The following is an 18,018-nucleotide window of genomic DNA, read 5'->3' as shown; positions in this document are numbered from 1 at the left end:
CAGCCTTTACACTTCATATCTGCTTGCCTTCCCCAGGGCAAGCAAACCTCTCATGATCATACACCTTGCCTTCACAAATTCATGAATCATTCAGTTCACATGGATTATAAAGTTCCCAAGCATTATTAATCTGTCCTTTCTTAAGGTCTCTAGAACACATTTTAATTTCACAGAAACACTGACTGATCCACGTTCAGCCTGTCCACCTCCAGCTCTTTTCTGCAGATCTGATGTCTAGGCCAGCCCATCGTATTGCAGAGTTCCTGTGTCCCAGATGTACTTCCTTTGCAGAAGTAGGCATTGCTGGTCAGTTCATACCCCAGGCCGTTGGTCTGAATGGCAGCCCTGCCCTTCAACACATGAATAGCTTCTTTCTCTTCCTCTCCCAGTTTGGTGTCACTGACAGCGTGCCCTTGCCTGCGATGGAAGCTGTTAATAAGGTGCTGAACTTGACACCTTAATAAGGCGTCAACCCCATTACCGACACCTGGACAATGACACTGGCAGCCATCCACCCAGCTGATCTCAAGCCACTAGCAACCACCTCATGCCCATGGTCCAGTCAATTCTCCACCTCCCTGCAAAAACGTCCCCAGCTTGGCAAGGACACTGCAGCAGGCTGTGGCAGCGCCCTTGCAAAGTACGCACCAAGTCCCAAATAATGCTCTGCTTTTGTTCACTACAACAGATATGTTATCATAGGTGATGAGATTTATGAGAGATTTACTCTTGGTCACTGTTGACCTTCATGTACTGGGAGAGGCCTTTGGAAGGCTGGAAGGGGGCTGCTGGCAGCTAAGTGCAGTAATCCTTTCCCAAACATGAGCTGGTTAAAACTGCCAGAACTGGTAAAAAACTTTAAAAAGGTTCCAAGGTGTGCTGAGAGACAGTACCACATTTCTGCAAATTTTAAATTTCACATCCAAACTAGCTCACATCTAAACTCTTCCAACAAATGTCACCTTACTCATGTTCACACACAGGGCTCCTGTCTCCATACTCTCTTCAGCCTGCTTTGGCTTCACTGTTTGCATCTCACTTCAGCACCAGCATCCTAAACACAGCCTCAGTAAGAACACATAGCCCATACACAGCCCAGGTACAAGCACATGCAAAACTGCTGCAGGTGCCCCCACTCTGTAGGTCCAAGGACCTACAAGGAGGGATGGCCCAACATCACATCCCCCTCCCACCTCCTCCCCTCTCTTGGGCTGATGCTACTGCTTGTGCAGCAAACCAGGCTGGCATGCTGCACTGAGAACCAGAGCAAAGAATCAATTGACTGGAAGTTAATTCAACAGCAACAAATAAATAGAAAGGTTTAAGAGGATCAGTTTCCCCTCAACTAGTTCACTGTACAGACACACAAACTTGAGTGCCAGGACACCAGATGAGAAGGAAAGAAGCAGCAAGGAGCGCTGCCTTTTTTGGCTGTAGTGTGGACTGATGCCAGATATACTGACTGCAGCATGGCATACCATGGCTGATGCTTCTCCAACTGGTCTCAGACAGTGACAGCTAGAGACTACACTTAAAGAGCTCTGCAAAATCTCATGAGGTGGGGTTCTGTGCTGGTTTTTGCTTGTGTGGTTTTTTATCATGGTGTGTTGTGGGTTTTTTTAACTATTACACATGCAGACTGCTGCATGCAGTGATCCACATTTCTACCTGATGGTTTTTAAAAAGACTGCACGTTACATGAGATTGAAAAGCAATTAACCTAAGATCTTCACGTAAGCTTTTTGTTCCTTTTAGCAAATGCTCAAATACACCTGAGCAGTAGCTACATTAAAACAGTAAGGAACTCATACTGTATTTCCACCTTTGTAACTGCTCTAGGGTACCCAGTTGCAGGGTATGTTGAGGTGGGTAGAAGGAGCAAGCAGAGTTAGGCACCTCCACAGGAAAGCAGGGTGCAGGGCAGGGTATTTCTGGCACCACAGAGAAAGGAAGCAGTGTGAGATTAGGGGACAAAGCAAATCAGCTTGCTGCTTCTGTTAACTACTGCACATTTTAACCAAACTGATGCTTTCCAGCACTCTTCAGAACAGTCAAACCCAGAGAGAGAACAGGTTTTTTTTCAGGAACTTATCTTCACTGCAAAAGTTTTAAGAAAAAAAAAAAAAAACAGCCATTGCAGAGCACAACAATGTGGGAATGGCTGCAGATCCTCCTGAAGCACAGTCCAAAGGGTCTTACAATAGGAAAGGAAAATAAACCAACCTGGAGGCAAGCCAGAAAAAGCTACATGTATTCAGGGCTAGTACCTCTCGTTCCCTGAGACTCAGTCAGCAAGCAAAAGGTGTGGCCCATCTTAATGAGTAACTGGCAAGGAATGTTCAGTTCACTGAGACAAAAGATAAAAAAACCTAACAAACCAAATAACTTTGCTAAAGACAACAGTAATTATGAGGCTATAGTGTAACAGGTCTTCTATAGGGAGAAGCATCTAGACTAGATGCCAGAGCTAGAGTGGGGTCTAGCCACCTCCATTCAGGCTCACCTCACTCACAGAGCAAGCAGTGCAGCCTGAAATCTTGCTGGCTCTACACCCAACCCATGCATCCCTAGTTCCCAGCCTCCTGCTATCAGCAGGACTGTCCCAAGAGGGTCTGCATCTCATCAGGGCAAATCCAGATGGACTGAAACCTCATTCCTTGTCAGTGGAACGGAGGTATCAGCTGGCTGACTCCAACTCAAGGTTCACGTGGAAGTGGGATGACAAAGCATATACCCACCCGCAGCCTAAAGAACTACCGGGTTTCTTGAGAGCACCATGATATTGAGTTGTTCCATGCCACAGCAAATGCTGCAGTGAAAATAATTAGTCACAGAAGGTGGAAGGAGAGGGCTTGAGGATGTACAGAGCTTGTGAATGCTGCTGGATGCCAGTATACAAGTATGCCAGTGCTCAAGATGAGGCTCAGCAATGCCTTGAGCAACTCAATCCAGGTGTCTAGTGAAAAGTGCCCCAGCCCATGGGACTAGATGATCTTTAAGGTCCCTTCCAACTCTTAACATTTTGATTCTACACTATAATAGCTGCCAAGTTTTTTTTTCAATTAAAAACAAACAAACAAAAATCAAACAAAAGACAAAACAAAACCAAGCAAAAACCACAAACAAACAAAACAAACCCAAATAAACAACCCTGAAAGAAAAAGCTGCACAATAGTCAAAAGTTTGTTTTAAAATAATGCACCCTTTCTCTCTTTTGGAGATAAAGCAGAGAAAAAGAAGATTTATTTTATGAAATTACTTTTTTCAGGCCATATTAAAAAAGAAAAGCGTAGAAAATTTTACTGTTTCCACAATACCAGCAGATGGCATTTTGTGAATCCCTCTCCTCCTGGGAATCTACAGCTGCACAGCAAAATTTATGTCCTTGTCAGCATCAGGGATGCAGTACTGAGGCTCCCATGATCTGCGGCTCCGGGCAGCTGGAACACAGGGACTTCCTCCAAGACAAAAGTCCTGGAAGTCTTCCCAAGCATCTCCCCTCCCCCCAGCCATAATTCCACTGTACCAGACAAAACCCTAGCCCATACAGGGCCCAGAGCAGAGGAACATTTGGTCTTTGCCTCCTGGACCCTCCTTTGGACCACCAAATATTGCATACCCTGAGTGTGGTTGTCAGCTTGGATTTCTTCAAAATAATTAATTTTCCTCGCACACCATGTTTGTGCTCACCTGCACATTTTCTATACTATGCTTCTACTTATGCAAAAGCTATCACCCAAAATTACTTTTCTAGATATGCCCAAGAATTCAAGTTTTTTAATAAACTATTCTGCTGAGTTGAGGAGGCTGGTAGGAGAACAGGGCTCCACAAAATCTCCTTGTGCCTGGAAGGCAGTTAGAGGAATTATGAGACTTTGCCCAACTGACTGTTGATGATGATAGAAGTTTTACTGTAATAAACTACACAGTGACTTCTTCCAGGAACTCAGAACAGAAAGAACAAGTTTAAAGATGCTGGAACTCTCTAACTCTCCTTATCTGACAATTCTTCCTAGAAAATTGCATCTTCTTCACACCTATTTCAATACAAAGCATATTTCCTGAAGGCATGAGCAGAACTGAAAGTGCCATCACAAAAACCTTTCAGTCTTGCTTGTAAGAGTCAGCCTGCACAGTATTTCAGTAGAAACTTCTCTCACATTTTAAAGAAATTTCCGCCCTGGAGAGAGAAAGAAACTTGGCTTGTTTTGCTACATTATGCATTTACTTCTGAACAATTCAGTATTGAAAGCCTTTTAATAAGCTTGAAAAATAGTATGAAACATATATTTTTATTTCAGTGAGAAATTAGCAAGTTTTAGTAATTAACTGAATAGCAAATTAGCTTTTCACCTCCAACTTCATGTACGTATGACAAGTCCACACAAAAAAAATGGATGCACAGGTTGTTTGGTAGAGAGAGAGGGGGTGGCAAAGAGAAAGGTGCAGTTTAGATAAAATTAGCAGAAGTAGTAAAGACATTTAGGACTTTAAAATAAAGCTTCATTTCACAGCAAAGATGAAAACCAGCTTCCCAAACCTGATTAAGAGGGCACCTACTTGCAATCAGCAAACCCATGTTTTCTAAATCATCAGTCCAGCTTAACTGGATTAACAACTGGAGACTTTAAAAGGTATACATATTTTCTGAATAACGTGGCTTTTCCTCCTTGCATTCACATCACTGGCATCTTCCTGAAGTGGAGTGACTAAAGACCCCGGAGGAAATGTGCAAGAGCTTTTAGTGCACAGAGAATGCAATAAAAGATGGCTCTTCCTCCAGAAGTCTACTTGTGCAACCCAGCACCCTTCCACAGCACTTAGAGACAGGCACTTGTGAACAGGGAATGCCTCTGCAGGCATTCCCCCTGGGGGACCAAGGGACCAACACTGGCAGGCAGCAGCGTATGGCCTTAGGTATCCTTGAAATTGGTTGTGGTGAGGATGAAGAGCACAGGGCACCACTATTCTCCACTTGGAGCCTATGCCACCAATTTTTAAGGAAGATTTAATTTTAAGAATGATATTAATTTCTCTCAGGCCCCTGTATTTTGCTGTTCAAAAGTCCAGGCTTAAAAGCACGGCTCTTGTAGTGTGCTGAACAAAATGCTTTAGATTCTCAGCAGTCTTATTTCAGGCTCAGTAAGTCCTCAGTTAGGAAGCTCCATATGTTATTTAAAGCTGGACTGTCATCACTGCTAAGCACAGCTAATCACCGTTCCCATTATTACTCAGGAGATACACCGTAAGGCAAGTTGTATGCTACCCAGAAGAGCTGCTACAGATGATGCAGCTAATTTTGCATCCTTGCTTTTGTGCTGTAGCTCTGGCCTCATGAGGAAGAAGCATGCCCATTACATTACATTATTACAAATTAATGTATTACCAATTACATTAACCTGTAGTTTAGGTTCCATGTCCTCAACTCCAAAGCTAATGATAACCTTCTTCCCAAATCCATGTCATGAACTGTAGCAGCAGCAAAAGTCCCAAATTCAAGAAAGTCCCAACACAGAGCTAAGCACAATATATGAGATCATTGCTTCCTCTTATGCAAATCCTAATCTTTCAACACTCTGCTAGATGCCTGCTACTGTTTCCAGATAATACAATATGAAACAACACACTCTCCCTCTATTTTCAGTTCCCACTCTACCCTTTGGACATTTGGGCTGCTTCACATGATGTACCCCAAGGTCATCCATGGCCTCTTGCCACCAGTATAATAAAAGCAGTAAGTACACAAATATGAGTCATTTTTCAATGCTTACTAATTCACCCAGCATTTAGTTCAAGGCTGGGAAAGGTTTCCTACCAAAGCCTCAGTCAGAATGGAATTATCCTCTCAAAGAGCAGGTACAAAGACTACCCCAAATCACGATACCCACTGACTGAAGTATGATATAACAAGCAAGATTCAAAACCAAAACTAAAAATATCCAGGGGTCAACCCCCCCACCATATCTTCAAAGCAACCAAGGGAAAGTTCTGATCTTCCCAAAGAAATAGGGACCTATGCTAGGTGCAAAAGAACCTGTGATTGCAAGGAGACTCCAAAGACACCATTGTACTTTGCAGACAAGGCGGGACCAGCTAAGTAGATCTCCCACAATCACAGTTTATTTAACAAGATCAGTTTACAGACAGATATTCTATCTTACTTTACCAGTGACACCCTAGTTGCCTTCTTTGACATGATTACTACATAAGCTACATTTCTAGAAGTTACCCTTCAGGTCTCTATAAGCTCTTTTTCCAGTTAGAGCTTGTTTCAGAATTTCTGACTTTTGCAAAAAAGGACCCTCTTGTTTCTCTGTTACTACCTCACTTCTTCTGTCCTGAAAACGAGCAGGTACCTTAATATATTTGCAAAAATGAAAGGAGTACTGCAATACCCTACTAATTTTAAGAAAAGGAAGCACAAGTCAGTTCTATAAAAGTCTTCTCTCAAAAGCAAGAGACATTCTGTTATATTTAATCAAAGAAAAAAAAAGAGTATGCTGTTTGAAGAGACTTCAAAAATTCTTCAGACTTTAAGTAGGTAGAGTTCATTCTTGATGAAGGCTGAAGTAGTTCAATTATTTATAGGAAATTACATCTGGGTTACATACATGAAGGGGGAGGGGAAAATACAGTTCTGTACCATTTAAGATGGGGTAAGTTACATGAGGAATGTTAATTACTTTTTAAAAAAAATCACACAAAAAACCCAAGAACCCACAGCAAGACTGTCTACTGTACAGCATAATGCCTTCTCCCCTTTGCCAGTGATGAATAAGCCTCCTGACCACTTTGGCTCTGGTCCTGCAGCTCAGCAATGCCTCTGCCTTCAGCAGACCCTTTGCAAGCAGGCAAAAACTTCCAGAGATCCAACTACAGGACCTGAACACTCAACCACAAGCTCCGTACAAACCAAGAATAACATGAGCTTCTCCTCCAAATGACTTGACATGTTTCCAGTGGTGACATACACGAAGTATTTACTACTATTTTTCAAGCACTAATTCACAGTAAAATGGGGGGAAGGGCACTGAGGGGGAGAACTCTGCAAAATATTTCAAGTTTAAAAATAACTCTGGGATTACTGCAACAGTCTCTAGGTAACCTTGACTCCTACTTTTACACATTTTTCTGTCCACGTAGAACAGACCAAAGAGGGTTTGGACACACAAAGTGGATTCCAAGATGGATGGGAAAGTTCCTTTTTTAGCACAACTCCTCTAAGCAGCAAGCAACTACTATTTTTTGTAGCAGGTAATTTCAGAAACACTACCTCTCATTCTTCTCTTAAAGCCACCTTACATTAGGAGGTAAAAAATTAAATATTCTTCTGATAAATTATTAAAATGACTGAACCAGTTGCTGTTGTAGGAGTCATGACAGCTGTCTACCACCATTTTTTTGTTGTTTTTGCTAAATGGCTGGTACAACATCAAAGACTTCTTTACTACTGCAAACAGAAAAGTGTACCCAAGACCCTGTGAGGAAGGAAGATTTGGCAAACATATTTTTTATCATATCAGGAAAAGACAAATGGCTTTCTCTTTAATAGCAGCCTTCTAGAAATGGTATACAAAAGAAGAGACCATTGAAATATATATATATAAAATATATATAATGCACATACGGGTGCATATGGATGCTCTCTAGCAGTTTTCTTTGAATGAGACTTTGGTGCAAGTGCACCATTAACAAGGGTACAACCTCAGAAAATGGCAGAATTAATAAAATGCATACAATGGCATCAACAATCTCTACAAAAACTTAAGCACAGCTCTCTCTAAAGACAGTTCAGTCCTTTTACAGATTGGGACTCTTCTTTGCTTCTTCTGACCTTGACCTAGGACCAACAGAGAAATCCATCTGCAGTAGGAAGGCTGCAGTAGGAAAGCACCTGAAGGGTGTTCCACCAGTCCACCAAGAAATTCTGATCATCCTTTCCCACCCTTATCTGAAACAACTTAGATACACACATAAAAGGAAAATGCCCAAGCAAATTATTTCTGGGGCATGGCAGAACGCTTGCCAACAGCTATCTTATGGCTGTAAGCACTCAGTCTAACTCTAAAGAATGCTTGGCTTGAAGTTTACCTATGCCATGCTCTCCAGGAAGGAGTGCAACCCCACAATCTGGCATTTACCTGGCAGGAAAATCTACAGCAATTGCTCTTGAATCAACACACATTGAAGGTCTGCAGCTTACTTAGTGCCTTCTTTCTACTGCCTCCTGGCCTGCCCCACCCCCTTAATTCAATTCTTACAGAGAGAATTTGGTAGGCATCAGATAAATTTCCATTAATTGCTTGACCACAAAAGTAATTAGTGTTGAGTGGCCACAATAAACTTTCTTTTGGATTAGACTGGGATGAGAGGGGAGGGCTCTCCAAGGTCTGGCCAAGAGAGGCAGATTCTCCTCTTTCCACCAAAGCTCACAAAAACATCTGCATTTTGTTTCTAGCAACACCACAACCACCACCCTGTGGGCCAGAGGTCAGTGAGCAGCTCTGCACTCCCAGAGACAGGAGACAGAGCATCCCCAGCAGCCACACAGCAGCATCCCCCATGCCTGCCCTGTAGCACTGTTACCTCTAACACTACTTTGGGCTTGGTACAAACACACCTCCTCTCCTTGGCCTTTCCTACACCATCCTTTATCCACTTGAAACAAAGACCTACACAAATGTATGTGCAAAGGAGCCTTTTCTTCCTAAGGTCTCAGTCTTTCACTATGTTTTGAAAACTCTATGATACAGCTGAGCTTTATTTCCTATATGCTTATTTTGGAAATCTTGGTGGGGTGGAACTAAAATCCTGGGCAGTGTGAGTGGCTGCATGCATTAGCTATCCCCCCCTGCCCCAGGACAAACATACTTCTGCTCAGAAAGAGTCCATCACACTAGAAGTAAACACAACCACTTTGAGTGTTTGTTGAGCTCTTACAGTTTTCCAGAAACAATGATCTTCTTGGGCCTGATAAACTTTGCAGCAGTGGGTAACTACACACCAAAGCCAACATGTCTCATGTAGAAACAAGGTGTCCTGTAACACCAGCATCCAGGTAGGATGTGTGCCACCCCCAGTGCTGGGACCCAACCGTACAGCACACAGCAAGCAAAAAAACCCTCACCTCACACCACAGGAGCCAAGGCAGAGTCATCCCTCCCCACCCAAAGAAGCTTATTTGATATTAGGGTCAGGTGGGCACAACAAGGTCACAGCCCTTCCCAGGGCAGGCTTGAGAGAACACCCAAGACCTGTAATATGCATGTTGTCCAATGAACATACCCTCATCTCTTTTAGAGCTGTACTTGTACTATTCACAATCTTCCCAATGAAGCAACAGCTACCTGTTGCCTCTCCAAGAACTGCTTTGGAGAAAAAAAAACCAAAAAACAACAACAAACCAAAACCAGAACCAGAACACACTCCCAAAAGCACATCCTCAAGATACATTTAATTGTCACTGAAATCTAGCTTACTTTAACTTCAGGCACACAGCTTAAAGACTCTGTATGCCTGGATATAAGGAAATTATTTTACTCCTCCCAAGCAAAGTCCCTCCAGAGAGTATCTCCAACAGCAAGAGAGCAGCAGGTGAAAGAAAAAAGGGTACAGAAAGCACATACTACAAAGAGGCCCCAAACCCAAATAAACAAAAGAAAGCAACCCCACAAACAAAGCAATCCTTCACACATATATATTTCGGTTTAATTAACCTAGGAGTCCAGACAATCAAAAGACTAGTTAGAAGAGAAGGGATGTCAGATAGGAAGCCCACCTCTGACCCCCACACAAATGAAATTTAGAAAGCTGGGGTAACGGCCATGAGAGCAACATTTGGACACTACTTGATATTATGATGGCTGAACAGCATAAAGCTTGGCACAAAAAATGATCCATCTGGAAACAAATGCTTTCTTTCAAGCAGCTTGACATGTGCTTGCTTTGAAGCTGTGGTAATTAGATACCTTACAATAATGGAGGATCTATTACAATGTCTATAGCAGAGGAAAAAAAAAGGCAGTGACTTTGTATAATACAGCAGAGATCACATCTCAAGAGGACTGGAAGGATCAAATAGCAAAGCTGATTTTCTTAAGAACAGAAACCCCCACTCAACCACACCTGAATCCATAGCAGACTAAAGGAGTGAACATGGGAGCAGCATGTTGTTGTAAATGTGATAGTTAAGGACAAAAGATGAACATACTTGCTAACAGTAAGAGTTTGTAGACTAATTCAACTGGAAAAAGCTGACAACTTGAAGGCATGTAGATCTCTTCCCAGGCCTGAAATATGTACCAGACAATCCAGATTTCACCAGAAATGTAATTCAAGAATTGAAGCACCTCAAGAACTAAAGTGTGAATGAGGAGAAGGTCAAAATCAGAATGAGCAAAGTGACAAGAAAACTTGCTTTAATATTGCATCACACAAAGCTAGTTGTAACAAACAGAGTAGGAAAGTATTCCACAAAAAACACCTGTAAAAAAATCCCACTGAACTACGTGTACTGCCAAGACACCTGGAATTTTACCTAACTTTACACCACAATTGTATAATCAATGTGTTCATGTGCCTTCAGTCACTAAAAGGAAATTCTAATGATACCCAGACCCTTGTGCAATACATGAGCATTTGGAGGTTGTAAAAAGCACTTATCCTCTCACACAGCAGAAGTGCGTTCAGCCAGAAGTAGAGGAAACTGAGGGGACACCTCATCACAATTCACAGCTTCCTCATAAGGGGAAGTGGAGGCCCATGCACCGATCTCTTTTCTCTAGTGACCAGGGATAGGACCTGAGAAAACAGCATGAAGCTGAGTCTGGGGAGGTTTAGGTTGGATTTTAGGAAAAGATTTTTCACGCAGAGGGTGACTGGGCATTGGAACAGGCTCCCCAGGAAAATGGTCATAGCCACAAGCTTGACAGTTCAGGAAGCTTTTGGACAATGCTCTCAGGCACCTGGCATAACTCTTAGGGCTGTCCTGTGCTTTTAAGTCACTCATATGCTAACATTAAACACTGAACAGTTAGGAAAGAGCTTTGGGGTTTTTCTTCCTTATTTACCATGACACTTGGCTGGAAAACAAGAAGGCAGCTCCAGCATGCCAAAAAGCAGTACCTGATGAACATGTGGCAAGAATTTAAGAACACGAGGCTCATACACAGCAGTTCAATTTGTGAGGAACAGCAACAGCACACACAAAACATCAAAAAAGATGGTGGGCTGGGGGCATGGGCTGCTGTTCATCAGCAGGAATTTGGATCCACTACAGGGAAGTTACAACATGTAAGCCTGTGGCATTTGAATTTCAAAAGCTTGCAAGATACCTGTTATTATTTCCAATTACAATGTTATTAAAAAGAAAAAAATCAAGTTCACTGACAGAGTGAGGACTTTCTGAATGGATTCCCAGGCTACTTGGGAAATCACTGAAGACAGAAATAAGGACACTGCGAAGGAGTTATCTTGAGACCCTGATGCACAACAGCCATAGCTGGAGATTGTACTCCAGGGAGAGGAAGGAGAAAGACACATGCTGTGTGAGAACACCAGCAGCACACCAGTCTTCCCTCTCCTTTCACCCCCATGCAGACACAGCAAAAAGCAGAGACAACAGTGAGAAATAGTTCTCTAAAAAGATCTTCAAACATTAATTTCATTGATGAGATGCTATTTTCCCCAGCAGTAGGACCCTGAACACAAAATATTAGGGTGCTTCCCTACTGAAAACTCACCGTATCCACCAGTGACCTACATTAAGCCTCTCCTCTCCCTCTGCTTCACCTTCCTTCTTGGGCTCCATCCTGCCCTACTTTAATAGGGATTACTTCAGCTAAACCACGTAATAGTTTTATAGGGATAGATAAATAGTTTTATAGGATAGTTTTCAGATAGGACTGAAAACTCTAGCTGGGAAAGTGGAAGAAACAGCAGAAGTAATGGTTTCCACAGCCAGCATCAGCTGTGAGTAGATAGTATGTTATGCTATCCCATCCCAAATTCTTCTACCTCCAATGTCTATCATTAAGCCATAGCAAAAAGTTGAAAGTGAGTCAAGGACTGGAATAATGGTGAAATTGTTTCTCTCCAGAGCAAAAGAAATTAAAAAAAAAAAAATCAGAGCCATTTATCCCTGCATGTAACAGCTAGGATCAAGGAACACGATTTTTAGTCAATGCAGGGAAGGAGCCCATTGACAGAGCACCGGCACAATTTTCCCTACACTTCTCTTTCAAAGACATTTACCCGCAGGATTTAGTCAGCGTTAAAACGACGGAGGCTTTCTCCCCTCTTCCTCCTCGATAAAACCGGACATCCCTCTCGCTGAGACCGGAGGAGCGGCAGATGCCGGGGGATGCGCCGAGACCGCGGCTCTCCCTGCTGCACGCCTCTCAGCCATCCGCGGTGCTGTACCACCCCCACCGCTCGCAGGGCAAACAAGCCGGGCGCGCACGCACACATCCACTACTACAGGGCTACAACCGAGCGAGCAGGATCCACCTACTACTCGGCGCAGAACCTGAAAACAAGCTAGCTTTGATAAACTAAGGCTGCCATCGGTTTGGCAGAGGAGGAAGGCAGGCATTATTATTTAAAGCCAAGCTCTTCAGAGAACACCCTGCCCACAGAAATCCGGAGTGTCAACAAAGAGGCTACGCTCAAAACACGAGTGGACCACCTCTCCAAGGCTAAACGTAGATAACCTTGAGTATTTTGCACAGTGCAAGTTAAAGAAAATTTTCTGAGCCTCTACACCTACTGATATCCCATCAGGTGTTTTCAAAGCTTTTATCTTGCTGAAGGTGCAGCTGCACGTAGCTGAATGAATCTGATCCACATACTCATTTCTTCCAGGAAGCCGCGGCGCGGCTCAACACGACCACTACTGCGTATCCTACACTGAATGATGGCTTCCCCATAAATAGGAAAGCGGGTTTTCTAGAAATACTGCATAATGAGTCATCGGCAGCGAACAGCTAAACGCCAAGCACCTTCAGAGCAAGGACAAAAATACCAGTAGAACAAAAATAGCCATTCACTAGAGCGGGGGGCGGGCGCGAGGAGACCCGCTGGCAGGATTCCCGCTCGTAGCCTCCCCCAGGCGCCCTCTCCCACCATTCACCGCAAGCCCCCTCCCCGCCCGGCTGCGGGGGCCAGCCCGGTGGCGGCGGCCAGCGCTGCCCCTGCCGCGCCCCCTCCTCCTCCTCCTCCCCGCCGGCGCCACTCACCCATCTCTAGGGCCTGGTTGTACTTCTCCAGGGCGGCCGGTAGCTCCTGGCGCTCCCGCAGCGCGTCGCCCTCGGCGCGGAGCCGCCGCGCCCGGCTCTCGGCGCCGAACCACTTGTGCAGCAGGTTGCCCAGCACCACGTTGACCCGCGGGCGGCCGGCGGCCGGCGGCAGCGCGGCGGCGGCAGGGGTCGGCTCGGCGGGGCGGCGCGGGCGGTGGCAGCGGCCGCAGTCGCCGGGCTCGGCGCAGCGGCGGCAGTGGGTGTGCCCGCAGTGCAGGGTCACCGGCTCGCACAGCAGCCGCCGGCACAGCGGGCAAGCGAAGAGCTCGGGCGGGCGGCAGCACGCCGGGTCGCCCAGACCCTCGCCCTCCGCCCCGCTGCCGCCGGCCGCGCCGCTCCCCCAGGGCGGGAGGCGCAGCTCCTTGTCGCGGATGCTGAGGGCGACGCTCTCCGCCAGCTCCCGCAGCTCCTCGGGCCGCAGCCGCGCCAGCCGCGCCGCCGCGCCGTAGGCGTCCAGCGCCTCGGCCATGCGGCCGGCCCTGGCCAGCGCGTCAGCGCGGCGGAGACACAGGCCCCGCTCGGGCTGCGGCAGCCCCGCCAGCTCTGAGCCGTAGATCTCGGCCGCCAGCTCGAAGTTGCCGCCGCGGAAGGCCTCCTCCGCCACCTGCAGCATCTCGGCGCAGGGTCCCCCCGCCGCCGCCCTCGCCCCGGCCCCGGCGGCGGGCGGCAGCGCGCAGGGCCCCGGGCCCAGCTCCATGCCCGCGCGGCGCCGCCGGCCCCGGGCCGCCCTACTCCATGCTGGGCCCGCGGCGCTGCCGACTCCGGCTTCTTCCTGGGAGGGGACGGCGACGGAAGGGAGGGAGGGATGGATGGAGAGGGGGCGTGTCACATCGCTGCAGCAGGGGGGCGGCTCCCGGGAGGGGGAAGGGGTAACGGGGAAGGGCGGCAGGGAGGGGGGGGCGGACTGGCTCCCAGCTTATGTAAGGGGCGAGTAGTCGGGTAAAACCACCCGAGGCCGGCAGGCCGCCCGCCCTTCCCTCCCCGCGGGCAGCGGTGGCGCGGCGGGAGCGCCTCTTCCTTCCCTCCGCCCCTCCCTCCGTGCCTGGCCGGCCGCCGCTGCCAGGTGCCGGTGCTGCACGTGCCCGCCCCGCACGTGCCCCTGCGCCGCCGCGCCCGCACGTGCGCCCGGTCCGGCGGCGGCGGCGGCTCCAGCGGAGCGGGGCCGGGGGGGCTTCCGCCGTGCGGCTCCTGCTGAGCTCAGCCTCTTCCTTCCCGTTTCCTGGTGCCCGGCGTTAACCGCTTCCTCGCCGGGGCGGCAGGACCCTCCTGTCCCATCGCTCCCCGTCCCGCCGTGCCCCGGGACCCTTCGGTGCCCCCCCGCCGCCGGACGCGGCCTCTCCGGCAGCAGCACCACACCGTGTTGGTCGGGGAGCGTTATCGGTTGTTTCTTTTTATTTCTCTGGTCCCCAAGAAAGCAGGTACTTGCTGTCTCTTAAATAAATAAATACACACATTAAAAAATAAAAGCATTTCCCAAACACCGCAACTGTTAGAAAAAAATCTTTTTCTATAAGTGGCAGCCTCGCCAGCACAGCTTGGGATCCACGAGTCGTGCTGAGCGCTGGCTTGTGCATCGGCAGCAACAATAAAGATAATGCAGCTGGAAGTTAGTTAATCATGCGTGAGTCAGAGAGGAATCCAACTTGCTCCGCAGGAATAACAGGAGCAGAGGAAAAAAAAATAAGTTCGGCAACGTTTATTTTAGACACAGCTGTAAACAAACCGCTCTGAGAAGCGGAAAGCCTGTCAATCCAATGGGGAGATACCCACATCCAGCTGCTTTTTGGGCCGCAGCTGGACACCAGAGGGTATTTTTGGCTTTGCCTCTCTCCTGTTAGGCCTCCAGCCCCCAGCTAATCAGGAAAATCTCATTCATTAAATATTGTACGAAATAGTCTTTATATTATGAAAGTGTATTGATTTTCTAGATAGTAAGGTACTAACCTTCTTTAGATGTATGGGGTTGATAAATGGGGTTGATGCACAGTCTGGTTTAAGTAATCATCAGTATTCACAGTGGAGTAAGCATGACCAAAGGATCCCAGCTAACAGCAAGGAACAGGACCTTTGTTCCTCAGATCCTCAAAGCCATTCATGACAGATAAAGGATACCCAGGGCCTGCCAAGATAGCGCCAGCCATCCTAGCCTCACCAGCACCTCTGTAAAACCCTCCTCTTACTTTCATCACAGATGAGAAACTGTAGCAAGACTGACTCTGGGATGTCTAGATCAATAAAGGAGGAGGTGGATAATGGCTATAGAAGTATTGTTGGTTTTCTGCACAGTAATATGTTTGCACTAAGTTGCTCCATGACTTACCCATTTTGCACTGTTTGTGTTGCTGACAGTTGATTCTTTGGGCAATGCTCACTGCTCCAACAGTTGTACCATCTTCCTTGGCTCAAGGCTACTACCCAGAAGGTGACTTTGGCATCCTGTTAGTATTTCATCATTCCCTTTCTTGACATGTTCACTTGGAGTTAAGATGGGATGGAATCCCATTGGCATTTTATCTAAGTCACTTAGGGACATTATTCGTAGCATAGAGGACAGAAATACAGTGGCTCATTCTAATCTGTGGTATCAAGGACAAGCCATGGAATCTTGGACAGATGATGAAAATGTGGACTCAGTGCTTGAGCCACCCTACAGCATTATTCTCTCATTCCTATCACCCCAATAAGGAAGAGCAGCATTTTGGCTGACTGCTCCCATCCCACTCATCTGGTGATTAGGCTCTTTGGCTGGGAACTCCCTAGCAGCCCTCCTTGCTTTCCTGAGGAAGGAGACAGCAGGCAAATCCATCCTGTCACGCCACTTTTCCCCACGTGTCTTTGGACTGCTGTGTGTGATAAATGGATATGATTTGTGCTAACTAAATTGTAACTATATCAATATTTTAGAAAATAACTGTTATAAAATAATAAAGGAAAAGTATATGTGATTAGTGTTACAAAGCAGATGGACCCCTTTGCAGATATTATATGTGAAAAACAGGATACAGGATGTAGTACTGAGATAAGCAAGATCCCAAAGCAGAATCAGCCTTGGGATGAACAAAATTGGGATGATTCCAGAAAACAGAATCGGCCTTGGGATGAGCAAAGTTGGGACGATTCCAAGTACAGAACTTAAGTTGTGGTTTTATCTATGAAATAATAAGGCTTATTTAGAACATAATGCTTACTTACACAATACAAAACTTAGCGCACATGTGCAACCTGTAGGATTATTCAGAGGACAGAGGAAGATGGTGAGCCTTCCTTTGAAAAGACCACCAAAATGCCAGGAGAGCACCTAACAATAAGTGGAGCATGCGCTATGCAGTATAGTGACATGGATTTCAAGAAGCAAAAATAGAGGGGATTTAAAGAAAAATATTGATGAATATGTATTGGCATACAGAATATAAGTTGAATTTGGATTCCTTTGTTTCATACGTGAGGCAGGGTGAGAAGCTGTCCCCGTACCCTGGTCGGTTTTGCTTATGCTTTATATGAACCTTAATCATAGTTAATTAATCACTGCCAAATTTTTTTTGTATATGCTTGATTATATTTAATATGCTTGATTGTATTAATTTATATAAAATTGCTGTTCAATTAAAACTGCTGCTAAATTCAATTTTGTTGTTTATTAAATTAGACATATAGAACTTCATTCATAAAAATAGTAAGATATTAACCTTCTTTAGATGTATGGGGTTGATGTCATACTGCATAGTCTGGCTTAAGTAAGCATCAGTATTCACAAAGGAGTAAGCATGACCAAAGGATCCCAGCTAACAGCAAGGAACAGGACCTTTGTTCCTCAGATTCTCAAAGCCATTCATGACAGATAAAGGATACCCAGGGCCTGCCAAGATAGCGCCAGCCATCCTAGCCTCACCAGCACCTCTGTAAAACCCTCCTCTTACTTTCATCACAGATGAGAAACTGTAGCAAGACTGACTCTGGGATGTCTAGATCAATAAAGGAGGAGGTGGATAATGGCTATAGAAGTATTGTGGGTTTTCTGGACAGTAATATGTTTGCACTAAGTTGCTCCATTTTGCACTGTTCGTGTTGCTGACAGTTGATTCTTTGGGCAATGCTCACTGCTCCAACAGTTGTACCATCTTCCTTGGCTCAAGGCTACTACCCAGAAGGTGACTTTGGCATCCTGTTAGTATTTCATCATTCCCTTTCTTGACATGTTCACTTGGAGTTGAGATGGGATGGAATCTCATTGCCATTTTATCTAAGTCACTTAGGGACATTATTCGTAGCATAGAGGACAGAAATACAGTAGCTCATTCTAATCTGTGGTATCAAGGACAAGCCATGGAATCTTGGACAGATGATGAAAATGTGGACTCGGTGCTTGAGCCACCCTACAGCATTATTCTCTCATTCCTATCACCCCAATAAGGAAGAGCAGCATTTTGGCTGACTGCTCCCATCCCACTCATCTGGTGATTAGGCTCTTTGGCTGGGAACTCCCTAGCAGCCCTCCTTGCTTTCCTGAGGAAGGAGACAGCAGGCAAATCCATCCTGTCATGCCACTTTTCCCCACGTGTCTTTGGACTGCTGCGTGATGGCCCTTCAGCTGCATCTGTCCCTTCTGATGGGTGGTGATTTGGGAGGCGCTGGCTCAGGGGCTGGTGCTGGACATGGCCTCCATTTGCTGCTGTGCAGATGTCATGCCAGGCTGGCATGCTGGGACAGCTCCAGCCCTTTCCTC

At 46.1% G+C, this 18,018-nt stretch overlaps 1 protein-coding gene across 1 annotated transcript in view; it reads right to left on the bottom strand.

Annotated features, from left to right (window-relative positions):
- The window catches only part of LONRF2 (LON peptidase N-terminal domain and ring finger 2), a gene marked incomplete at its 5' end in the record, with an annotated part of 33,923 nt that extends 19,931 nt beyond the window's left edge, over window positions 1–13,992 (bottom strand). Inside the window, one exon of the mRNA XM_084227226.1 lies at window positions 13,236–13,992. Within this exon, the coding sequence (XP_084083352.1) occupies window positions 13,236–13,992 (757 nt within the window). The remainder of the gene's footprint in view (window positions 1–13,235) is intronic.
- Between the last annotated feature and the right edge of the window lie 4,026 nt (window positions 13,993–18,018).

The sequence above is a fragment of the Fringilla coelebs genome (genome assembly GCF_963513975.1).
Source record: "Fringilla coelebs genome assembly, chromosome: 2".
In the NCBI taxonomy this organism is placed as follows: Eukaryota; Metazoa; Chordata; class Aves; order Passeriformes; family Fringillidae; genus Fringilla; species Fringilla coelebs.
This window is presented reverse-complemented; position numbering and strand designations above follow the sequence as displayed.